The 27,508-nt window shown below is 36.3% G+C and overlaps 1 protein-coding gene across 1 annotated transcript in view; it reads right to left on the bottom strand.

Moving 5' to 3' along the window:
• The window catches only part of tmem8b (transmembrane protein 8B), a 119,628-nt gene that overhangs the window by 36,811 nt on the left and 55,309 nt on the right, over positions 1-27,508 (bottom strand). Inside the window, exons 4-5 of the mRNA XM_042724576.1 lie at positions 24,407-24,540; positions 22,089-22,357 (exon numbers count right to left, since the gene is read on the bottom strand). Coding sequence (XP_042580510.1) covers positions 22,089-22,357; positions 24,407-24,540 — 403 coding nt within the window. The remainder of the gene's footprint in view (positions 1-22,088; positions 22,358-24,406; positions 24,541-27,508) is intronic.

Genomic DNA, 27,508 nt, shown 5'->3' with positions numbered 1-27,508 from the left:
AGCACACATACAATTTTGCAGACTAAAAATTCACAAATTGACAACATTTGACTCTGATGCAGAGGGAAATTGTACAATCTTATAAAGGAAATATCAATGAAAGACAAAACAAAACATAAATGTTCTTGTTTGACACTATACAGATTTTGGAGGCACATCACACACAAAAAATGTGTGAAAAAAAGAAGGAAAGCTTGTTAATGAGCACTTGTAAAGATTTTCTGATTTTTACAATGCAGTGTGCCACAAGCAATGCTGATAATCTGCCAAACATTCCCTGATAATTTATCATTCAAATAATTCCTCAGGCTCAACGCCAAAGAAATTCAGACAAAAGCATCTCTGAGACTAAATATACATATACAAACACACACAAGCTGTTCATCACCAGGGACGCATTTAATTGATCAAAAGTTACAGTAAAGACATTTATAATGTCTTTCTAAGATTTCTATTTCTATTAAATAAATGCTGTTTTTAAAAACATAAAAAGAATCCTAAAAAACTGCATGGCTTTTTTACTATTACTGCTGTGCTATAGAAAGACTGGTCATGTAAGCTGTAAAAGTTGCCTTTAGCATGTACTGTACGATGCATAGAAAGCTGACGTTCAACGTGACTTTTCCATATTCTTCAAGAGTAAAGAATATGAAAAGCCCTTGCCCCAGGCTTGCATTAGGAATCTTTTTGAGGAAGCCCAGTTTACCTTTCCAGCTGTACATGGGCTCCAGCCTTCTGTTGAGAAGAACATTACTTCCCTTATTCCACTGATAGCACCTATTGTACAACATCAGACACTTGCACTTCAAAGTATACTTCACATTTTCAAGTTGTCAGAGCTACCAGGTGTATTATGGAAGTACGTGTCTGAAAACCTCAAACCACTGTACATGCGTCAACACTATAACAAATGAAACAAAAACTTCTATTATTTCCAAATTAAAACACAATCCACTGATGAAAGCAAGTTGGTTAACAAACAGAACATGACAATCAAGATCAAAAGACGAGGAAGCGCAACACCTCTGCTAACTTGAAGAAAACAACAGAGAGGAAGTGAGCAACTGTCTGCCACATTCACAACAACATTCATCCTGAGCTCCCAGTCACTTGTTAAAAGCCTTAGTAACTTACAGTACTACAGTGGATTGGAAGTGTTCTGCCCTCCACAAACACTTCTGTATGTACTGTGACTGAGGTCTTGAGCTAACAGAAGTTCTGGTCCTCTGTGGGACATGTGGCAGGCCCACTGTGATGTTCATTCTATTCACACTCACTAAAAGCAAAGAGTGGTTAAAAATGCAACCAGTGACTAACAAGCACAAGTGTTTGCTTTTTGCAAGACCTTTGCTTTTTGTGATTGTGAGTGGGAGTTTTGATAAAAACATACCCTTGTGTAGCCAGCCTGATTCAGAAATTCATTGAAATCTTTGCACAAAAGTATTGCACTCATCTGAAGCCCCTTCAATTTCTCAAAGTCCTCAATTTTCCGGCCGAGATGACTAAGGGTGCCAAATAATGCTGTCAAACAGGTAAACAGTAACCATCTTCTAATTTGGTGGTGTATCTCTGCACCACAAACAGAATTGCTGTTTTCGAATGAGATCCCACACACATTCCACCCATCTTCCATTAATCCAACAAACATACAGTACCACATAATCCTGCCGCACCACTGAATGAGTCAATATTGCTCTTACGGAGTGGTTGGGATGCTTAAAACAAACAGGGTCATGTTCTGATACAGAACATCACTTTTTGGCTCAACAAAAAGTAATGCAACAGTGCTTAATGTTTCTATTTAAATTATATTTAACCAACAAAGTACAAAAAAGTTTTTTACTCAAAAAAAAAAAAAAAAAAAAAAAAAAAAAAAGCTGTTTCAACTACCGGTAATTGAGTTGTGTTTCTGTAAACAATTAATTTGATCTATTTTGGTTCAAATCAACAGCTAGTATATCGGATAATATGTATCTTAACATAGTTAATGATCAGGTAGTACTGGATTGGATATGGAGTTAAATTACTGTTAGTCTCGTATAGCCACACCTAAGTTCAGACTGACGGCAGAAGGTCTGTGAACCTTGGCAGCTTCGAATGGCCAAGGACCGCCCAAGAGGCCACGTGACTGACACGCAATGCAATCAATTATGTTTCATTTTGTGCCACATCATGTTTAGGGGTGTATTAGTGTTGTTTAGGTGTGAGACCGTTGTGTAAAACTCTTGGACGTATTTTAAAGAGTATATGCTGTGAACTTTACATATTTGACATACTTTTGAAAATCCAGCGTTTAGTTGATCCTGATAATTTATAAACACGACAACTTTCTTCTTCAATAAGGGGGTTTTGGCATTACGGCATCTTTGTTTTCCAGAACAGACAGAACATTAAAGAAAGCGACACACAGAAAATCCTGTATAATTCAACCAATCAGATGACAACTTATAAACTCCTGAAGTGTTTCCAATTTTGTGTGCCATATGCATCAATGGTCCATGGGCATGACATCTGAGGCTGAGACTAAATTAATGTACACTTATGTAGCCTCAACTCAAGCACTACTTGTCAGCACAATCAGCAACAGTCTTCAACACAGACCTACTGTAAATAACAGTTAATTTCAACATTTATTCTGCTTATTCACTCTTATGCAAAGCATGCTGGGAGGAACTAGAAAACCACTACCCAAATGTCAAAGTCATCAAGACTTTCAAAGTCTTCAAGAATTTCATTGTTCCAAGTTTTTTTAAAGGGGTCATATGATGCGATTTAAATTTTTCCTTTCTCTTTGGAGTGTTACAAGCTCTTGGTGCATAAAGAAGATCTGTAAAGTTGCAAAGACTAAAGTCTGAAATCTATAGAGATATTCTTTATAAAAGTTAAGATTCGTTCATGCTCTCCTAAAATGCCTCGTTTAAACACACCCCCACATGTCTACGTCACTGTGTGGGGAGATTTGCATAACACCGCCCAAATGTTCATACAAAGAAAGAAGGCGTAACTTTTTTCTTGCTGTAGTATTGTTGTTGCCGCCATGTTGTGGAGACGCTGTGTTTCGTTGTGAAAGAGAAACTATTTTGTTTGGCCTTACAAAAGATAATAATGTTTTTTAAACCTTAAACTGCATAAACACATTGCATTACACCAAATACACAACATAATGTTCTTTTTAGCAATGTCATATCACCCCTTTAATAAAAAATAATAACATTATTTTCCACATAATGTACATTATTGTTTCTCCTCTATGCCCCGCCTTTCTGAAACGCGTAAATTTTTACAAAGCTCATCGGTCTGAAAAGCGAGGTGTGCTGTGATTGGCCAGCTATCCAGTGCATTTTGATTGGCCAAATACCTCAACCGTGTGACGGAAATGTTACGCCCCTCACCATACTGTGATGCCGTTTCCCAGCACGACCAGACAAAAACATTAAAACCCATTACAAACGAGGCATTTGTTGCATCCAGTGGGAACATAATTACCAGGGGCCGCCGGCACCTGTCAAGGGGGCCGCGAGCATCAGTTAATTCAGAGACATTACCTTGAGGATTTATGAATATGAGTTAGCAAATATTTCACCATCCACTAGGGGGCAATCTGATTCCCACTGCTAGTCAACAGTTAGAGCAGAGTTGGCTCGAGTATCAGTCACGCTTATTGACAGTGTAAGATGATTTACGGTTAGCCGTGTCGGAAATCCAACCACGGATTGGTATGTTGTTTTCTTAGAAACACACTCAGCCATTACACTGAATCATGTAAACTGGTTATACAGTATATTTATGTTTCAGTATAATTACGCAAGCTATACCATGGGCGGTTCTAAACCCTTTTTAGGTGGGTTTAGCCCCCTTATCTGTCACCTTAGCCCCCCAAAACTATCTTAACGATCAGGCCAGTGATGCTTCCTCAAGAAAGTTTTTCATTCTCATGTGTTTTAAGTCTTGTCAGTTTTAACACTAAAGTAATTTTAAGCCATTTAAGCCCAAGACATTTTAATGCGGTACTCATGAGCTGTGATAAAGCGTTTCTATGTGCACCGCGCGCACACACATGTGAAGTGCACAAACAGATAGCCTTTCTATGTGCAACTCGCGCACACACATGTGAAGTGCACAAACAGATAGCCTTAGCCTTCTCAGACAGCAAGTGAATACCAATGATTGTCTTGACAAGTATCCTTGTATGCACAGTCGGTTGTTTTAAATAAATGTAAACAGTAAAGAAAATATAAAATTTACATCAGTATAACGGATTCGTGAAAAGAGCAAAAGAAAAATTGTTCACTGCTTTAATAGCTTTAATGGATATTTGCGTTTATGTTAATGTTAATAAAGTAATTCGTTGTGAACATGGTGGGGGGGGGACGCGAGTGAAATTAGACAAACTTGGGGGGGCGCATTTCCTAAAAGGTTGAAAACCCCTGACTTATACTGTCTTTTTACGCGTTAAGTTGCATAAACATAAAACCATGTCTGCATTTGTGATCGGAGAACCAACAAACAACAAGCGCTATTGCTCAAAACTTGCGTTTGAATCATCAGCGACAAATTATTTAAATATGTAAACGTACTTAAGTCTGTGAGCACCTGGCATTGTAGTCTACTCTCCCAGGATCAGGAAACAGTCCTCCATAAAATGCGTTGCACACATCTAAATATCTGGGTCGAACTGTTCTGGAACAGTGTTGTAAATACAACTTAACCATTGATTTCTAGTTGTGTCCTCTTTTGGAAGGTCAAACAAAGTAGTTTCACTTTCACAACGAAATACAGCATCACACACGGTGGGCTTGAGTGAGCGGAGACTGGCTAGAGTGAGCGGAGGCCGGCTCGAGTGAGCAGAGGCCGGCTAGAGTGAACAGAGGCCGGCTCGAGTGAGCGGAGGTTGACTAGAGTGAGCGGAGACCGGCTAAAGTGAGCAGAGACCGGCTAAATTGATTTGAGACTGGCTAAAGTGAGCAGAGGCCGGCTTGAGTGAGCGGAGGCCAACTAGAGTGAGCGGAGACCGGCTGAAGTGAAGCAGAGGCCAGCTCGAGTGAGCAGAGACTGGCTAAATTAAGTGGAGACTGGCTAAAGTGAGCAGGGGCTGGCTCGAGTGAGCGGAGGCCGGCTCTAGTGAGCAGAGACTGGCTAAAGTGAGCGGAGGATGGCTCGAGTGAGCGGAGGCCAGCTCGAGTGAGCGGAGGCCAGCTCGAGTGAGTGGAGGCCGGCTCTAGTGAGCAGAGACTGGCTAAAGTGAGCGGAGGATGGCTCGAGTGAGCGGAGGCCGGCTGAAGTGAGCAGAGGATGGCTCGAGTGAGCAGAGACTGGCTAAAGTGAGCGGAGGATGGCTCGAGTGAGCGGAGGCCGGCTCTAGTGAGCAGAGACTGGCTAAAGTGAGCGGAGGATGGCTAGAATGAGCAGAGGACATCAAAATAATGTTTGCAACTGGTTTAATTAAATCAATAAACTAAAAGTTTTTAACTTTCAACCAGTTGTGGTACTTTGGGGAATAAACGTACTAATGGCTTAATAACAGTCTCTGTATACTGAACTGCAACAGGAGAAAGTATCAAAGGTATGACAACAGCAATGAAATGACATTTCTTACAGTTGAAGGCCATAATGGAGACATTACTGAAGGCTAACTTAAGACAAACAGAAATGACTGTTGTGTAAACAGTTTATCACAAAGTTTGTGTACTGTGACTGTATACTCTGAATTACAAACCTTAATAAAGGGGGAAGATAATCCGTTTTATAAAAGAGTAATACCTTTGGACATGTGAAAGACAATATGATCAATAATCTGAAAAAAAAAATGGTGTAATAAATAGAGAGCAGGTGTTTTATTCTGTAAAAACTAGTCTACAACTGTCACTTTCAGCAAAACACTTTGAAAATGACAAATTATTTCAGGTACTGGCAGGGATACTGACATAAACATCAATGCTTCTACCACCAAGCTTTTGTTATCCTAAAAAATAAACCTACATTCAAAAACGTTTACAGTTTTTGCCCTCCTGTAGCTCAAATAGTACAGGTTTGATTCCCAGGGCACTGATAAAATGTATGCAATCTCAATCATTTTTTCGATAAAATTCTTTGCCTAATACATAATTATAAATATTTAAATATTTAATGCATAATATCCAACTTTCCACACATGATAAAATGTTAAGGATAATTTACAGACTTCAATGCAAAGCAGAGACTTCTTATCGAAATTATTTAAGGAAATTTTAATTATTATTAATTTTAAAATTTGTTATTATCTTACTTGTCATTCATCTTAAATCTTCTGCTTATAAAAATGAACATTGCAAAAATGTTTTTTATATTATTTTAAATATAAGCAATTTGCAACATGATACAAGAGATCAGAGATCCGAGATGAGACCAGAGGCAGTATGCTGGCATGGACAATGGTGAAATATGAAATATTTTGAGGTCATTTGACCGCCAGGACTGACCAATCAGAGTCAAGCAATCCACAGAACTGTGTAATAAATGAAAATCATATTTCCACATTCTGGAAACTCCAGTCCTCAAGGGACTCTCGCCGAAAAGACGTTAGTCACAGGCAGAGTAATGTTAAGGTTGAGAAAACACGCTTTCAAGCTTTCTAGGACAAACACTGCATACATCCACAGAGAAATTGCTGCTTTCACAATCTCTCGACTCCCAGAAGATTAGCAAATGCACTGATGTGATCCACCAAGACACAGGGGCGCATGCAGGTTCTCTGTCCTTCTGTAGCCGACACAATTCCTTTCGCTGTAGACATCTTCCTGACAACACTACTTACAGGGATTTCTGTGCCATACCGAAAAAAAGCAATCATCCCTACCCAAGCTTTATTGTCAGAGGGGATGAAAAGCTCTTCCCAACATCTGACCGTTATCTCAGAACAATGTTAAACAAGGTCATCTTCTATCTCGTAAGATGGATGGGGTTATTATTAAATATCTTTGCAGGCTAATGCAGGACGCCTGTCTGCACAGAGTGGCTTTAAAGTTTAATGCATGAGGTGTTCAGGCACAAGGAGAAAAAAAGATAAAAGTAAACCAAGAATATTTTGGGAAGATGAATCACCTTCATCTGCTATTTGACACAAGATGACTCATGGAATATTTACAACAAAACTTAACTGTTTTTTAGTTGCTAGGCGGTCTGGGAATCCGTGTCTGCTGCTCTCCCCGTCTGCCTGTGCTGCTTCGGTACGACACGGGCAATATTTCTCATGCTGTTCACTAACATAAGTGGGAAATGAAGCACACTCTAAATCCTTTTTAATTGGCTCTTTGATTCCACAGAGTCCTGATAACGATGGGTCAACAGGCGCATGGAAGTTTTTTCCCCCAGCTGAGACGCGGGCTCCCGCAGAGACGAGGTTGTTTAAGGTTAGACTTCTTTTCTTTTCCTTCTTTTGCCCATTAAAATTTCTTTCTTTTCTGTTTTTAATTCTAACCCATGCACCGCCATAACAAAAAATGGCAGGAGGGCCAATGTCAAACGGTGGCTTATCAGCCTAAAACACATGTGCTTTCTTTATCAACTTTTCTGCTATGCTCAAATTGGAAAGCCCTTATTTTTTTTTGTGTTCATGGCATGTGTAATTTTATTTTTCAGCACCTAGGCCAATGAATATTTAATTAAGGAGCAAGTGGCCCTTGTTCTAACTGATTTGTATGTCTTTGCTGTTCTGTCTGTCTAGTCGGACTATTCTACACTGCTGTTACTTCAATGGAGAATGGCGAAATTAATTTAATAATCAAGAAAAGAAAAGAAAAGAAAAGAAAAGAAAAGAAAAGAAAAGAAAAGAAAAGAAAAGGCACACTAATTAAGAGTTATATTTTTGGAATAGTTTTGAGTTTTGCAGCAACACACAAGCTGTGATAAGCAGTTTCTTTACTAATTACAGGCGCTTTATTCTGGACTCCAGTGAAATGGGCCTGTTATGGAGGAACAATGAAAAATAGGTGTGGGCCAAAATTTTTATGGTGGTCATGAGTTTGTTTGTTTTTTTGCATGCATGTTGGTTCTTTAAGTTCCTAGGCTGTTTAAAGATGTGTTCAGTATTCTGCAGTACATAAAAAGCCACTTAAAGCGAACAAACCTACAAGCCAAACTTTTACACCAGCATGGCATGAACTATAATCGCCTTATTTTCCTTTGAATGTAAGTTGTTTGAAAAAACAAGGCATGAATTCCTATTTTCTTGTTGTCAGGACACCACTGTGTCACAATGAAATTCATTTAAGTTTTCTTTTGTGGAAACTAGAAAGCACAGAGCAACAAGACATTCTGTGTAAATCTGAATAAAGTGACACTTGATGGATATATCGTGACCAATCATGAGATTCTGGGAATTTCTGTTCCAGTCACACTGAGGTAAAAGTTCCATGACATACTTCATTTCTGAATTCAAGTGGGAAGAGAGACAGGAGGGGAAACTTCATGCCTTCTTTGTGGGACTCATATTTCACACACAACAGCTCATGCTGCTTTTCAAACCATATACATCACACTACTTGCTTACGGATCCTAAATGATACTAATCACACCACATACCATATTTATATATACTAATAACACAGAATAACTTATGTAAGGTCATCTAAAGTGAACATACATACATACTCACTGCCGTTCAAAAATGTGAGGTCAGTACTTTTTTTATTATTAGTACTGTACTTTTATTCCTCAAGGAAGCATTAAATTCATCAAAAGTGACAGTAATGACATTTAATCTTAATAACAACTACTTCTTATAAACGCTGTTCTGTTTGATCCACAACAACATTAAGCAGCACAACCATTTTCAACATTCATAATATATGTTTGAGCACTAAATCAGCATATTAGAATGATTTCTGAAGACACTGATCATGTGACACTGAAGACTGGATGACTTAAAAACTGGATAGATAAAATCCAAAACTTATACGCACACTTTTATCTGCAATTTGACTAACTAAAGAATGAAGAAACAAACTGCAAAGTCAACAAACAAACACACCAGATGCAAAGGCATAATGCATTTCTGAATATTTAAAAAGAAATGAATACATAAGCAAAACATAAAGCTGATCAGTACAAATTGCCCTGATGCCACTTTTCTTGCATGACGTCATATTACAAGACATGCAATAGTAATGGCATTATAACAACTTTGCCATCTAATTCTGTTTAAGAGGCACATCACTCACTATTTTAGAAAGGTTTATGTTGCTTTTTAGCCCTTATCAGGTGGCCTGTTTATGGTTATGCTTTTAATAAGATAAAAGAAAGAATGAGAGTAATAACTCTAAGACCAAACAATGTCTAAAATAAGCTAGAACAGTCATAAAATTCTGAGACATTTCCATCAATACAATTGATTTTATAGGAAAAGCTCAGCATTTATTCTAGCCTTCCCTATTTGCCGCATTAAATAAGTTCTGTAATATCCACTGATGGTTTTGTTATAGCTTGTTTTCCCCGCTGTGTTGAGCGTAGAGCAGGTAATTAGTTTACTGAAACTAATGTCTTCTGTTACTACCAAAGTCCTGCTTCACTTCACTAATTGACTGAGTAATTAAAACAGTTATCTGAAGCCATATCAACATATCGGCCTGCTGACCAAGTGCCTTTCATTTCATTAACAGAAGAATAAAGAGAATGACTCCATCAGTCTTGTCTGTTGTTTATGCTTATTTTTAAAGGTGCAGTCGGTAATATTTGGTTTATGGTTCATTGACTTCTATTTGACCCAGTGATCCTGAACTTTATACTGACACATATCCTGCATTAATTTAGCTTATTAAAGGAATAGTTCACCCAAAAAATGAAAATATATTCCGCCTGAGGCTGTCCAAGGTATGAGTTTGTTTCTTAATATGAACAGATTTATAGAAACTTAACATTACATCACTTGATCCTCTGCAGTGAATGGGTGCCGTCAGAATGAGAGTTCAAACCGCAAATAAAAAAATGTCAATAATTGATGACTCCAGTCCATCAATTAACATCTTAAAGTGAAAGGCAGCATGTTTTTCATAAACAAATCCATCAAGACAGTTTTGATTAATATTAATGTCTTTATTTGTGAAAAAAAAAAAAAAAACCCTAAGTGCACTATTAAATGTATATGCATGGCTTCAGGGTTAACATTTTGACTATGCACTTAACATACTGGTTTTTCTTCTCTTAAATCAAGCGTGACAGTCCAGTGATGTGCAAATAATAATAATTCTCTTAAGTATTAACAGCCCAAACTGTTGTGCTGCTGATGGAGAGGAATGAGCTTTGTTGCCATAATTTAAATCATAATAAACAGAATTACACATTTTAATTATTCAATGGCATGCCATCTAATTATGAAAATGATTTTAAGGAATCCACATGAATGGCCTGAAGAAATTATGATTGCAGGCTTTTGAGGTTACTGTGTCCATGAGAAAATAATAAAACATTCAATCACAGAGGCGATGAAGGAGATGAGTGCTTTTGTAAACATCACTGCACAATGGTAGAGCCACTGTGAAATGAAGAGAACAAACCCCAGTGTTTATTAGAACAAAAATAATAAATCAAAGAAAACAAAATTAATGGTGTGGCAAAATTAACATATGAATAAGACGACTTCTGCATGTATGTGTTTCTCCAGGTCAAACAAAATTATTTTACATAAAATGTTTTAAATACACAATGATGCACTAATGTTTTACAATGTGCTCTAATGATAAACTATTAGACTGATTTTTCTGATTCATCTCTAGATCCATTATATTTTAGCAGCTGGAATTAAGATTTCCTAAAATAATAATTTCCCACAGTGGCCCCACGGAACTCAACTCAGTAGCATTAGTGAAGCAAACGAACACTGACAAGACATCAGCAGTAACCTGAAAGAACGTCAACAGAAACAAAACATTTCTGAAAAGGATTTTGCATTTCAACAATAAATTACCATACTGCTGAATTGTCTGGCAACAATTCACCACAAAAGTGTTATGCAAGCACGTGCTTTCTGGTTGACAAGTCTAGACAATGAGTGTATTGTTTTGGAAAAAAAAAATTTCTATTAAAAAAAAAAAAACAATGGCCACCAGGCACGGCTCCAGCTCTAAGGCCTAAAGTAGTCCAAGGTAGGTCAAGGTGACTACATGTTAGCCTAACTAGTAAAAAAATGGTTTAATTACATGTAGAATGTTTTAATAGCATGAAAAATACATGTATAGCTAGGTTTTTCATATGCAACAATATGTGATTGTCATGGTCTGATGCTGTGAGGAGCACAGAGCAAGGAACGAGGAGACACAGAGTCCAATTCAAACATACAGTCTTTAATAACATCCAGGGTAACAGGAAAACACAAGTAGCAAGGGTTAACATCAACAATTCCAGACCAGGGAGAACAGAATGGGCTACAACTCAAATAGGGCAGATAACGAGGGGCAGAAAGGTGAGGAGGGTAGCTAATGAGAAACACCTGGAACTAATATAACTAGATGGGGACAGGAACAGGAAAGACCAAATAAGGACAAAGAGGAACTAAACGTGAACATACATTACACGTGACAGTGATCTACTTTTGTGCAGAATTACAGTAGTTTTAAACAGCAAAAACCTGTATATATTTATGAAATAATAACTTTAAAAAGCAAATATTTACCAGATAATGTAATGCCAATTATTTGATTATTATATTATTTGACATTATGTGTCTGTGTATGTGTACAAATATGTAACATTACATATTGCATATAATGTTTATTATATGTATACACTGTTTTCTAAAATGTAACAAGCATTTTTTTTCTTCACTATTTACATTCAATTCTGTGACGTAGGGCCACTACCAAACTCCCTTATCCATTAAATTGGTCCATTTAGCCTCACAACTGGTGATCCCAATAGAAGACTGAGGGAAAGTGTCCAGAACAGCTTACATATCAATAGCAACAGCACACTTTAAACATGTCTCTCCTCATTATCTCCTGCCATTATCTCTCATCAGTGTGTCAACAAGAAGGATAAGCAGCTGTTTGTCTCTTTCCACAGGTGTTTGATCTCTCTGCATACAGTACATATGCTTAGTCTTGCTCAATCTCTCCATGAGAGCTGTGTCTGTTAATATTAAATACAAGTAAATGGTGCACCAAATTCCTTGAGTGTCAAGGTGGTGTAACCACCATTCAAAGAGCCATTTTGTTAATATTTTACAAGAAGATCATGTGAAAGGAAATTATATCATAGAGAAGGGCCTCTGGTGATACTAACTGCTGCATGCAAACGTTAGTAACTCTCTTTAAAATTTTTGATTATTTGACATTGTTCGGGTATGGTCAGGTATTCTAAGGTATGCATGTCAAATGGTATGACCTCGTGAATACATTGATAATTCACCATTATTATAAAAATTAATATTTACTTTAAAATTTACATTTGAAATATTCCCACCAAGGCCATGTACATACAGTACATAGGTATCCATGATAATGCCTGTCATATTTGATATTAAATTGAAATGTAAAGTCATATTACAAGCCTTTCTGTTAGGGTCCAATTTAGTTAAATATCACTAGTTTATGATGCTAAATAAAAAAATTATATAAACTAACCTACTAATAGAAACTATTTTCAAGTGTTTAATGTTATATTTTTTGATAAAGTGTTTATCTACAACTTTATTATTAAAGCTCTGAAAGTCTAGGATAAAATAATTATGTTGCACAACATTAGTGTATTTGAAATGTTTAGCTTAAATGCATATTTCTATTCCATTCACTTTAAATTTTAAAGGGATAGCTCACCCAAGAATGAAAATTACCACCTGATTTACTCACCTTCAAGCCATCCAAGGTGCATGACTTAATTCTTTTAGACAAATACAATCAGCGTTATATTAAAAAAAAATGTCCTGGCTCTTCCAAGCATTATAATGGCAGTGAATGGGTGATATTTGAATAGGTGATATTCAATAGTTAAATTGAGTTCATATATATTATTTAAATGCTTTATTAAAAATGTGTGGTTAACACAAGTTCGATAGATAGCAGAAGCTAGAGATTATGGTTTATAAAGTTTTAAATATGGATATTTTTCTTACAAAAGCGCATTGATTCGCTTCAGGAGGTCTTTATTAACCCCCTGGAGCAGTCTGGAGCACTGTTTTGTGATGGATGGATGCAGTTTATTGGACTATTGAATATCACCCATTCACTTTTAATGACACTCCAGTTGTATTCATTTGAAAGAAGAAAGTCATATACACCTAGGATGGTTTAAAGGGGTGTGGGGGTGGATCATGGGGTAATTTTCATTTTTGGGTGAACTATCCCTTTAGGCAAAATATAGTTACATTTAATGTATTATATACATAAGTTATTTAATAATGTAGCAGAAGGAAGTGGGTGTCTACATTTGAATATAAATTCACAGATAAAAATGTTAACCAAATATTACAATTTACATCTGTAAAATACAATTCATAAAATTTCGGATATTTTATAATATGATATCACAGAGTCCCTTTTTTCCCCAAAAGATGCCACATTACAATACAAAATTACAATACAAATACTGTTGGAGCTGGTGCCATGTTGCGGAGATGCTGTTTCGCTGTGAAAGTGAAAATACATTGCCAAAAGAGGACAGCGGTTAAGTTGTATTTACAACACTGTTCCAGAACAGTTCGACCCAAATATACAGCTGTGCGCATCGCATTTTATGGAGGATTGTTTCCAGATCCTGGGAGTAGACTACACTGCCGGCTGTTCTGATTCACAGTCTGTAAGTACATTTACATATGTAAATGATTTGCCACTGAGTTTTAAGCAGTGTAGAGTAGCACTTGTTGTTTGTCATTTCTCCGTTCACAAATGCATGGTTTTATGTTTATGCGGCGCGATGCAACGCAATATGTAAAAAGAAAGTATAAGTCATTATTATCAGTAAAAATGTCCCCATTGGATGCTACAAATGCCTCGTTTGTAATGGGTTTTATTGGTTTTGTTTTGTATTGTACTGTACGCATCACAGTATGGCAAGGGACGTTACATTTCTATCACAAAGTTGAGGCATTCGGCCAATCACAAAGCATTGGATAGCTGGCCAATCAGAGCACACCTTGCTTTTCAGAATGATGAGCTTTGTAAAAACTACGTGTTTCAGGTAGGTAGGGCATAGAGGAGAAACAATAATGTACAGTACAGTTTTTTACTTAAACTGCATAAACACATTTCATTACACTAAACACACAAAATAATGTTCTTTTTAGCAACATAATATGAATGAAAAAGTGAAATCCCAAGTTTATAGCAATATGTGCAATTACATAGACCTTAACAACCTCAATCACTTAATTAAACCTCGCATTGAGTTCCTCAATGAGGTTAAAATTTATATTAAATGCACCAATTCAGCTAGGATCTGGAGGTACTGGAGGTTCCCTTGGTTCCCTTGTTGTTGTCCTTGCAGAAAGGGGTTCCCAAGGTTGCTGATTGGCTAGAAGTTCAGTAGTCATTGAAGCAATGTCTCAGAAAGCCAATGGTTGGGCGTTGGTTGTAGATGCGGAGTTGTGGGCTGGTTGAAGTTTTGAGACGGTCACAGACTCGAGGTGAACTCGGAGACACAGCGTTTGCGGCAAAACTTAACTCAGAACACGAAAAGAAAAGAAACTAAAGTAAAAGAAAGAAAAGAGTAAAAGTTGACAAAACTAGGTGGCGTTTCTCCTCATGGCGCCAGGGTATCGAGGACCGATTTTATGACGTTGTCTTGTTATCCTGGGCCTCTTTGTGGAATTTTTGCTCTTTGGGTTGTTCAACACCAATCTGATCAAATCTTAAATTGTCTGATTCACTCTGATATGCTACAATTCAGTCTTTACTTTCGTAAAAAAAAAAAAAAAATGGTACATATGTCATTTTTAATTAAATAAAATCAACATAAACACGCTGTGTACATTTTAAAATATCTTATGCATGCTTTTAAAACAAGTTTTTAAAACATTTTTGAATTTCTCATCTTGCCAACCCATTTTTGTCACTGACCATATATTAATCCGACTTAACCCTTTAAGTCCTGAATCTGAAACATTTTGCTTCTAATGCCCATTGTAGAGAATGTAAAAGTCAATAAAAATGCAATTCCCTGTGTGAAATTGGTTTATGGCTCCATGAAGGTTGGACATTGCGAAGTCATGGCTACCGGTGGGCAAATAACACTTTATTTTGCATTTAAAATGCTGTGTTAGAAGGTCACAGCTTCAATATCCTCAAAGTGAGAAAGCTCTTCAATATTGATCACACTCTTGCACTTTTTATTCATCGTTTAGAACATGTAACTGTGCATTATCACAGCACACTTGATCTGTAAGGTCAAATAACAAAGATTTTTTTATAAAAAATATGTCTATATTTACTTTACAGCTAGCTTAAAGCTTGTTTAACCATAACCTAAGCTAAACCTAAAAGAAATTTCCAGATATTCATGAGACCAGCCAAACAATCAATAGCAATAACAATGGGGCTCGTCGAAAACACAATTATGTTTAACTATGTTATTTGTTCTCCATTTTGCGTTACGGTTCCCAATCACATTTGTGCTGATGCCATTACTGAAGAGAAATATGCCTCTGTAGAGAATGTAGTTATTTCATTCAGTGTTGAATTAGCTCATTCCAGTCCTCGGAGCTCTGGAGGGTCTGGATCTATTAACAGTTATATCACCATGTTAAGACACTGAAACTCATTATTAATGCTGATAAAAACACATCAGTCTCAATTAAGCCTCCTTTTATTGTGTTTTAACCTTCTTGTCTCCTTGAGGGCTAAATGGAGTCCAATAAGCATCAGAAAAATCAAGCAAAATGTAAAATCACATATTTGCATTGCAGCTCTCCCAACAACGGTGGTCTGCAGTAATTGCAAGTGTGGCTAAACCCCCAAACCCTTTCTGTTGACTGCTTCAATTACAACTGTGTGATGAAGTGCAGTTCGGGGGCTAAAATTTGCAGCTCATTGTTGTGAAACTGCTTTTGAAATCCCACGACTGGGATCCATTTCAATTTGGCTCTGTAGATGTCTCTCAAACAAAGAGGACTCCCTGAAGCCTGGAGCTCATGAGTGATTAGCACAATTAATGACACTATCAATATGACCATTTGGTGTCACCAACAGCAACAGGGGAAGTAAAAATTGGAAAAACAGAAAAAAAAAAAAAGGTCTCAAACTGCAGCACCTTGAGCTACTACTATGTACTGCTATTACTACTACTAATACAGTACTACTGCTATGTACAACTACATAAAATCATGCTTGGTGATTAGATCGAGCTAGTCTACTATACAAGGAAAGAAAACCAAAGAGGATTATCTAAGACGGGGTGTCAAACTCATTCAAGATTGGACATTTTTGTAAAATGTCAATTTATTGGTTTACACTGCCCAGAGTGGACTAAATGTCACCTGAATTAAATTCCAGGGCCAACTGAATAAACAGTCACTATATTAAGACTTTGTCTTAAAAACAAGTTTAACCAACTAGCATTTAGCTGAGAGGTAATATATTTTTAGATTCAAATTAAAACCAATCTGTTTTCATGCAACTAACTTAAAATAGTCAAGCCTAAAAAAAAAAAATGACTACCCTGAAAGACTTTATACTACCAGCCACAGAATTTGGTGTAAAACAAAAGGGAGCAAATGGAAACTACTAAATCTAATTTATCAGAGTATGAATGAATATTTATTATGGAAATAAGTGAATGGGAATGTTTTCAGCATAATTTAGTTTTCCCCTCAAATCATCCTTCAGTCCAAGTTTGACTCCTCTACTAGTCATGTGTTTGACAGGCCTGATCTAAAAGATCAACTGAACATCCACAACATGTCTTTTTTTAGCAGATACAGACCTCAACAACATTCCTACAAAATAACAACACACTATGGAACAGCGGTCACTGTCTAACTTCTGTCGGTTTCTGTTTGTTTTGTTCTGGATATGACTCACTCGGATGATGAAGACATCATTGTATCTCACAGAGAGAAGAACGACCATACATCAAAGCCATTACAAGAATAATATTCAGCGTCTACTGAAACAAATCCATTGCCCAATTTCACATCACTATAATAAAAAGTTAAAATTTTTAATCTTTTTTAAGATGTCTACTGATACAGTATTACAGTAATTTCATAATCATTTCGGTAACACCATAAGAGTAGTTGAATTCATCAGACGACCATATAAAATCAGAATTTGAATCAGTTTAGTCCTATCAATAAACACAAGCAAATGAATTCCCCAACACACAGCAACTCCGGATGGTTCTTGTTGAACTTATAAACAATCTATTCTCTCCATTAAGAATCTCAAGAGAACTGAATGGTGTAGAGAAACGGCAAAGGAAGGACATGGAGGGTCATACGGCCTTGGGAGATGGGAGAGAGATGGCAGCCAGCCAGTATCTGCTGTTCAGAGAAATTGATCAAGGAAAGGGGAGCTAGGTTCAGAATAATTGAATTAAGGCTGACAGAAGCGCTGACCAAAACCTTCAGACACAGGTGAAACTACAAGGTCATGTGATGCAGGGTATGGACCATCACAACTGGTGAAAAATAGCATAGAGGAGAAATGAATGACAGTGTTAGATAATGTCTAGTAGTTACCTTGATTGCAGTGCTCTCGGGTCACTGGATTAGCTACATTTAGTAATAAGTGGTACTAATGACGGGTGAACACGGGTATAGTGGGATACTTAATCATAATTATCCGTCATTACGCATACATTCTTCCATTACTTTAAATCTGAATTAATGTCATCCGTAATTATTGTGCATTGACATTGATGTGTCCATTTGGATCATGTTTTAAGAACAAAGCCAGTGACAAAATATTGTCTCACTTTACCTGCACTCAGGGCTCGAATTGAGGGGGGATGCGGGGGAATGGCATCCCCCTGGTTGAAAAAAATGACAAAAAGAATCTCCTTTGTAAAACCACCATCCCCCCTTTCCATCCCCTTTAGATTAATAACGTGTATTTTGTAAAACTTATAATGCAAATGAAATGTTAAAATTCCCTACTTATGATAAATCTAAATAGCGGCGATTGGCCAATCAGAATTCGGTACTGTTACAAGCTGCTCACAAGCAGAAGCAAGTTTTCATAGTTTTTCGCACAAAATGGTTCAAGCGCAACTTTGAAGTTCGTTAAAAAGAAGACAACAGAAAAGGTATGATTATTCCTTGATTACAATTTAAAGACATTCCCCGACATTCTGTTATTGTGCTGAATGTGTGACTGTGAGGGATTGAGAGACGATAGTAGAGCTGACATTATCGAGTCACCGACTTTGCAAAACCCAAACAAAAAGACGTCTTGAGAGTCGAAAAGCATTCACTGCGCAATTAAGCCTGTTAGAATACAGTTAGAATGCCCTTATAATTCAAGCAATGAAAGAAAAAAATACCCATGTGTTTTTTCGACTGGAACAGTCAGGAAACAATCAGTCAGACAATAATCAAGCCACAACACTAAAAATAGAATAATACAAGAATAATATATTAAAACGAACTCCTAAGAACTAAGTCATCAATATTACAAAACTACTACCTCCTTAATCAGTGCATCATATGTTCAGTCCTCGACGGAGCTCCGGAAGGATTTAACATAACTGCTTATCTGCTGCCCTTCTTTTAAAGTGCTATATCTGCCGCAACATCAATTCATACATGGAATGCAATCAATAAAAGTAGCGAAGAAGTGAGAGGGCACCTCTCACAAACAAATCTCATTGCCTACCATTCTTTTCAAAGTTCTAAATCCGCCAAAATCAAAAGCGGAAGTGAAAGAGCAAACAAACTTCACTACTTCCTTATATAACGCTGGGGCTTTTGGGACTTGTTGTGCCCAAACCGTGTCCCATTACACATGTATGAGTTTTTACGTTTTTATATTCATTACACAAGCACAAATATGCTATTAATTTGATACAACAGTGCTTAGCAACACGGTGTTTTGTTCCTTGAATGAATCAGATTTTGAACGAATCGAGATGGACACACTTGCTTCGTTTCTAATTTAATCAGCCGTTTTGAACGAATCGTTTGATTTGAATGTTTCAATAAATAATATATTAAAACATGGAATCATGGACTTGCTGCCACCTACTGGCGGTTTTATTGTCATCATTATTTATCCATGACAGGCCTTAACCAGACAAGATGCCAGCACTACCAGCACAAAAACACATTTAGCAAAATATTGGCCAAAATTCCTCCATTTCAGGCACCAGAGGGGAAAAAGGCTTATAAACATTAGTTCATTTAATAAGGCAAATTTTTCATTAAATAAAAAACTTTTTAAAAATTAAACAAATGTTGTAATCATTATGTAAAATTAGCTACAGTGATTAGCTACAGTGATTATTATCTTAGTGATTAGCTAAAATTAGCCCCCCACCTCCCCCGCCAAAAAAGACAATGACAACACCATCCCCCCTGAAATATTTTTACAATTCGACCACTGCCTGCTCTGTGACTGTTATACTTTTTAACAAATTTATATTCATCTACAGTCTTTGCATGGAAGAATTTAAGCAACAACAAATATGAAAAATCACCTAGGAGCAAAAACACTGTTAACGCAGAAAAAAACCCATGGACTGCTGTAGGCTAGTAGTACAAATCTTTGGTACTTATTATGTTGATATTTCATGAAAAAAGGACTGAATGCATTAAAAAGTAATGAGAAAATTTGAGATTACTTGCAAATCTATTCCTAATAACTTTGTAATAACAATTCCTATTAAACAAATTGAATTGAAATCTGCAACAACAAAAAAAAACCTGCAAAAATTGTGATATTTTTAATCTATTGTAATGTTTTAATATTTTGACGGCCCAAATTCATTGAGCAAAAGGGATTTTGTTCCTCCTTTATGAATGCGGCAAATAGTCTGAAGTGATAAAATTGACTCTCAGCCTTGAATGTGACAGAACGGCACTGCAATAAGTCCTTGCTAGACAGGTTTTTCCTTTTTCCGCACCTTACACGCACAGATAATGCTCTCCGCAGGTACACCGTCTCATCATGGCCAATTGTTTCCCCCTGTGAGTGCTTTATCTAAGCTGGTCTGAGACTGTTCAGCCTCATTTCACATCAATGGCCCTCCTCTTCATCCCCTCTTACTGAGCCATCAGCACCAACATCCCTTGGCATCAAGGCTGTAACAAAGGCGGGGATTCTGCTGCACCACAGGACGTGAAGGAAAAATGGGGCAAGAGACTAACAGAGAAACCTCACACAAAATGAGAGAACGAGGTAGATTTGATAGAAGCAGAGTGGGGGATTTTTGCTAACTCTTGTGAGGAGGGAAGTTCAGTTTTGACCTTGTAAACTGGAGGTGTTTTTTGATAGGAAAGTCATTAAAGTTGTGAGTGATAATATTTTAATGCTCTAAAATTGAGATCCAATCAGACATTCTGGGAAAATCAGGTGATATGAGCGTACCATAAACAACAGATGTGTAATTTGAAACAACGTTCAGATTTAAGCAGAATGAGCAAATCTGACTCAAATCGAGTCTTTTAAAGTGAGCGTGCAACTTCCCCATGCTGCAATAATACGGTCCATGTGACCGAATTGAGTCCCCCGTCTATTTCACACTTTGCGAGCAGCCCAATTGCCATTTTTATCATGAGGACTCAAGACACGGAAAACTACAAAATTCATCAACATTTCATTGTAACATCAGGCAGATTTAAAGGCGGAGGCTCCAATCCATGACAGGGTCCTCATCTGAGCCCACCCAGGTTCCAGTTTGTCAGAGATTCATAACAAAGCCTGTCTCTCTCTAAACACACTTTAATTTCCCAACTCCACCTGGGCCATGAGAACACCTGCCATTTTTGTAAAAACCCTTCCAGCAGTGAAGTCAGAATGCATTCCAGGAAGCTTTAATATGCTCAAATGCAATTCATCGCAATGCTGAAACCAAACAATGACTAGGAGCCATATGCCTGTAACATTTGTAATGATAAATCCCAATGAAGAATTAATGAAGCTTGGATCAAATCTGCAAGCTGTTGCCCTCTCATTTGTGCTGGACTAAAATATTTCCACTGGAGTCTGCTGGGATTGTGGCAACCTACAGCACTACAGGTCATCAACGAATCAGAGAATGTACTGGCATCCAGTAACGTGCCCCCAAACACTGGCTGGAAAATATGATACCAGGTGAGCCTATTCATAGTGTGATTTTATGTGCCAGTGGAAAGCCCATGGTAAGTGATATGTCAGAACCCAAAACATTGATTGTACTGTATTATGGGTTCATCAAAATATGGATTACTGCATTAAATTTTACCTGTTGCAGATTAACAGAAGATGGTAAAACATTATACACACAGTCGACCCAAAGAAAATGTACTTGTAAGTTTTAATGAATAAACGTCATTCATTACATACATCATACCAAATGAAGTGACATTTACTGTGCACTACTCTAAGTTTGAGGTTGGTTATTATTTACTGTATTCTTGTTTTTAAAAAGACTTATAAAATAGATATATAAAAAAATTATAAATATTACCAAAAAAAAAATAGATAAATAATATATAATATAAATGTATAAATATTATATTTGGATCAAAGTATAAAACAATATTATGTAACTAACTGCTGTTATCTATTTATTAATATTATTTATTTATTTATTTATTTATTTATTATCTATTTGTGGGGCCGAAGATGAGTTTATTCAATAAAGATATCTAATCTATGATATATCTGTGTGAACTAGAGGAGAACTTCACACATTCACTTAAATCACTTTGAAAAAAGAAAAGGAAAATGAAAGTTAAGAAAAGAAAAGAAAAAAACTCATAAATTGTTTGCAAAATTTCTGACTTTTTTTTAGGATTCACAAGTGTCCAAATAGTTTTTGGGGCTATTGTATGTTCATACAGAGCTAAAGGCTTAGCAAAGCCCTAGACAACAGAATTAGAAAGAAATAGAGAATACAGAGTGATTGTTGTGGAGGAAGGAATGATCAAATTGATTATGAATCTATGATTAATCCAATACCAATTAGAATTTAAAACAAGTTCTTACCTTTAACCTGAATGCCAATACGAAAGTAGACATCTGAGCTACTGAGGTAACGCTCCACCAAAATATAGTACCACTGCTCCCAGTATGGCAGCGGGACCTCGAGCTCACAGGGAACGTTCTCTCTGCAGTCCATAGCGCTGGAGTTATGCACCGGCGGGGCCCTTGAGCGGATCTTCAGCAGAACCGGACAGCTCTCCCCACTTCTGTTCTTTGTATTGCAGTCCATAAGCTGTACCTTCACCCGAGAGATGTAGTTTGGGATGAACACTCTGCCAGGTACAAGGGAAAGAAATGTAGCTGACATCTGCTTGAAAGCTACACTGACTGTAGACATTGTCTCATGAGATATAACAATACTAGTATGCTTATCGAAATGCCAAGGAAGCATTTAAATGGGATTTAAAATTTTTGTACCCTCAGGAGAACTTTAAACTTCAGCCCATTATAACAAACTTGTTGAAAATACATAAAGCAATTAAGTGATATCTCTCTGTCTTAATTTTCTACATCAATAACAACTAATCAGGAAACAAATGCAAGTCGCCCTTTTCAATTTGAACAGAGATGGAGAACAACTGTGAAGTTAGAATAAATAATTAATATCTACATTTTTGGCCATGACACAATTGGCTTTGTCTTTTGGTTTTTGATAATTAACAATATGAGCAGCACACCAAATGCTCAATCAAACAGAACACAAGTTGTTTACAGATCTGCTGTATTGCTTAAGGAAAAAGTGTTTTGGAATATGAACTTGGTCTTTGAAATTTAAAAAAATCATTTACTGCATGGTTAATTTATCCCTTCTTCCAATTTTATGCTGTACTGTTTTGTATTTCACAACTGAATAAATAGTATGTCCTATTATGAATATTACAGATTCTTATTTAACTGACGAACTAAATAACAAGAGCTATGCATAATAATTATATTTAACATAGTCCACTAGATTTTATTACATATAAGATTATTCCTATTTCTTCCTACACATTATTTCATGTGGCAGATATCCTATATATGCTATAAAATAGTGTATACTAATATCCAGACATCCATTAAACAGCAGCTGTCTAAGTGTCACCGTTGAAAACCAGCTTTCAATGATACAAAAAAGCCCATCTTCATAATGTCCAGTGCTCAAGGTCTTTTCTGTGTACCCTGTTGTTTATGAATGCATTTCATCACCTCTCTCTCCTCCATTTCCCTCTTTTTCATTTAGAAAGACTTTATTTGCTAATTGAGAGGAGAGCTTTAATATCTGAACCTAATGAGAGTAGAAGCCTGAAATGGAGGGAAGCTTGAGAAAAGGATGTGTGTGGAATGGTAAAGTGTTGAGAGCAGAACGAGGGAGAGAAAAGGTGTGAGACTTGCATGGTGTGTGTGTGTTCGTGTGTCTGATAAGTAAAGATGTGTGTAAGTCTGCAAAGATGACAATAGAATAGAAATGCTCACAATCTTGAAAGATGGTTTTGAAATGACATGTGGGTGATTGCACCACCGTTCATGAGTTTGGGGTGGTAAAATTGTTTCATGTTTTTAAAAGAAGTGTTCACCAAAACTGCATTTATTTGGTCAAAAATACAGCAAAACTGTTTTTTATTTAATATATTTTAAAATGGATTTTAGTGATGGCAAAGCTAAATTGTCAGTGTCACTTGATCCTTTAGAAATCATTCTAATATGTTAATGTGGTGCTCAAATAACATTTCTTATTATTAACAATGTTGAAAATAGTTGCACTGCTTAACATTTTTGTGGAAACCATCATCCATTTTTTTCAGGGTGAATAGAAAGTTCAAGAGAACAGCATTTATATGAAATAGAAATTATTTGTAATTGTCTTTACTGTCACTTTTATTGAATTTAATGCACTTTTTAATGTACTTATGCTGAATAAAAGTATTGATTAAAATAGTAATCTTTCAGGGTAAAAAAAAACTGACCCTAGACTTTTCAATGTTAGTGTAAATGACAACAGACTTTCTTTTGGCATAAAACTATCCCTATAATTTTTGAATATTTGTTGATTTGTTGATTGAAACCTGGATTTTTTATTAAAATTAATAAAAAAAAATATATATTAAAAATAGCAAATCAAACAGGATTTCTGTTAGGGGTTGGTTTAGTGTTAACGGATAGAAAATATTGTTTGGTCAGTATAAAAGTAATAGAAGTATATGCAAAGTCCCCACAATTCACAGAAAAAAAGTGTGTGTGTGTGTGTGTGTGTGTGTGTGTGTGTGTGTGTGTGTGTGTGTGTGTGTGTGTGTGTGTGTGTGTGTAAGTGGATATATTTCATCTTAAAAATAATCACTCACTTGTAGAGTACAGATCTATTGTGAAGAGGAATCATCTGGTCAATGAAGTAACCAGGATACAGCACTGAAATCCCAATGAGTCTCTGAACAATGAGCTGAGGTTGAAAGAGGTACTGACATTCCTCGTGAAGACCCTGGACAAAAACAGTGAAACAAACAGGAAATAGATGGATTAGTTACAGGCTAAAATCCACTCAGTATCCATCTTCAAATACACTGAGCCATGAAATACAGTGTCACAAAAATGTATACATGCGTATCATGATATGGAAATACTCGTGGAAGGGGGGCAACTCCCAATGAGAGAGCCTTATGATCACTTCAAATGGAGGAAAACTGTCATTGCATTTGCATTGCTTCTGGTGATTTGCTGTGTGACATTTCTCATGGCCAACTGCACAACAACTCCCACCTCAGACTCAGGAGAAAAAGATCAAACACTATTGTCGTTTCTCCACTTGGTGAAAAATTCAGATAAAAGATTTTGAACTGTCTGCAATTTTTACTGGTTCCAAACAAGTGGAGGATTCAGCCAAAACCTTGTCTTCTTTGAATTCTGCTTTGCATTTACATTTCCTCTTTTAGCAGGCACCTTTATGTAAAGTGGTTTTAAAAATGAGGAATACAACAACATGAATCATTCATCTTAAAGAAGGAACAACTTATTTTGATAAAATGAAATTAAATTGAAATTCATGAATAAAAAATGAATACTGAGCACAGGGGAAATCTGAGACATTTATTTAGCAGAATCTGTTTAATTATGTCTGATATAAAACAATGTGTCAAAAATGTTGGTTCCTTGCTCATAGTCGGAGGTGGTGTGCCTTTCACTAGGTGTGCCAGGTGTAAATAACAAATGCAAATGTAACACACATTACCGTTTAAGTGTTTAGGGTCAGTACAATTTATTTTTGATTTTTTTTTATCAGCAAGGATACATTAAATTGGTCAAAAGTGACAGTAAAGATTTATTATGATACAAAAGATTTATATTTGGAATAAGAGTTTGTTGTTTTTAAATTTATGTGGGTGATTATGTTATTAGGGTCTCCACAAAAAACAATATATATATATATATATATATATATATATAGCAGCTGTTTTCAACATTGCTAATAATAACAAGAATTGTTTCTTGAGCACCAAATCAGTATATTAGAATAATTTCTGAAGGATCATGTGACACTAAAGACTGGAGTTATGATGCTGCAAATTCAGCTTTGTCATCACAGGAATAAATTATTTTTTGGAATAAACAGTTTCTTTAAACGGTAATAATATTTCACAATATTACTGTATTTTTGATCAAATACAGTAAATGCAGCCTTGGTGAGCATAGGAGACTTCTTTCAAAAGCACAAAAAATTCTTACTGACCCCTAATGATTGAACGGCAATGTATTTTAACATGCCACTGATAACTATGATATGCACTGCTTTAACAGACTATACTAAGTCTTTTTAATCTGAACTGTTTGTTTTCACCATTACAGGATCACAGTTAGCAGTGTTATCAAGAGATGCGTATAGCTGTAAAAACCACATTGGTTTCAGTATACGACAGATGTTGTGGCGTATGCTCCAATTAAAGATCCGAAGATCTGTATAGATCCGCAGACAATTTTTCACAGTGCAATTGCATGAAGACTTGATGTGTGAGAAAAGGAGGTGGAGGGATTAAAGACGGAGAGAAGGTGGGAGAATCCAAGAGATTTTATTTATTATGGCACACCATGGCAAATTACAGTGCAGCATTTCATCATGGAAACCTCGGCTTCTCTCATGCAGGTACTCCTGCCCTAAACACATTCATCATTGTCGAACGGCATAGTATAACCCCTCCTCTCCACTCGGGCCAGTGTCTTTTCTTACCATCTCCACACAGAGAAACACAATCACACCAAACAAAGAGGTATTAAATGTCTAGTAATCACGCTAAAAGAACACATTAGCTTTTCAGAGTCCGCGTTCCTCTGTTTTTGTTGTTTGTACTGGACTACCGCCTGAGACACGGGGTCATTTTCATTGGCTTTTTCAACCCACAGAGCTGTCGAATATCAACCGCATATCGCTGCCGTCTTCCTGTTGAGGTCAGTCAGCCATGTTATTACTTCATAAGGTAGCGAGCGAGAGTCTGCTGGCGCATCTGTCAGTTCAATGCAGTTAAACAATAACCGAGCAGTCGTCAGCAGCGGCGGCCTCTTCCAGTACTGAAATGCTATTCAGTAGACGTGAAGAGTGGGGGCGGGGCGACGGAAAGAGCTAATTGGCTTGCAGTGGTGTGTGATTAATTATGCTGTGCGATTCACTGCCTCAATAGTCATCTTATAATTAGATATTTTTCAAGACATGAAATAATAATAAAAAAAAATCTTTAAAAAGCCTTAACTAAAAACTGTGTGTGATTTATGTCATTTCCAAAATGACTGTGATATGAATTAGTACAGTATAACAGTACAATATAACACATATTCAGAGAATTTGAAGGCTTTCATCTGCACTAAACACTAGGACACTGATTACATGATTGCAACATTGTGCATTAAAACATATCAGGCAACACTGTATAAACACATCAGTCTGCATCTTTATAGCAGCTGATAAAAACTACAATGACAATATAAAATGCATAAGCTTTTATACTGCATTTTTCTGCTAAGAAAACCAAATAATATGCACATATTACCACTCAAAAGTTTGGGGTCAAAACACTTTTATTCAGCAAGGATGCAATAAATTGATCAAAAATAATGTTAAAGACTTTTATATTGTTATAAAAAATATATTTCAATAAGATTATTTACATTTTTCTGTTTCATTTTTATAGATTGCCATATGATGTGCTACAAATTGCAAAAAGTTGACTTTATTAATAAGAAGAAATTATTCTTGAGCAGCATATTAGAAGAATTGCTGAAGAATTATGTGGCAAGACTGAAATAATGGCTGCTGAAAAATCAGCTTTGTCACCACATAAATAAATTCCATTTTATATTAAAATAGAAAACAATTGTAACACTATTTCACAATATTGCTGTTTTTACAATATAAATTAGTATCTCAATAGAAAAAAATGGCAGAAAATACATAAATGAAAGAG

Source organism: Cyprinus carpio, chromosome B5 (genome assembly GCF_018340385.1).
Source record: "Cyprinus carpio isolate SPL01 chromosome B5, ASM1834038v1, whole genome shotgun sequence".
NCBI lineage: Eukaryota > Metazoa > Chordata > Actinopteri > Cypriniformes > Cyprinidae > Cyprinus > Cyprinus carpio.
Note: the sequence above shows the minus strand (reverse complement) of the source record. Positions and strands in the feature narration are given on the sequence as shown.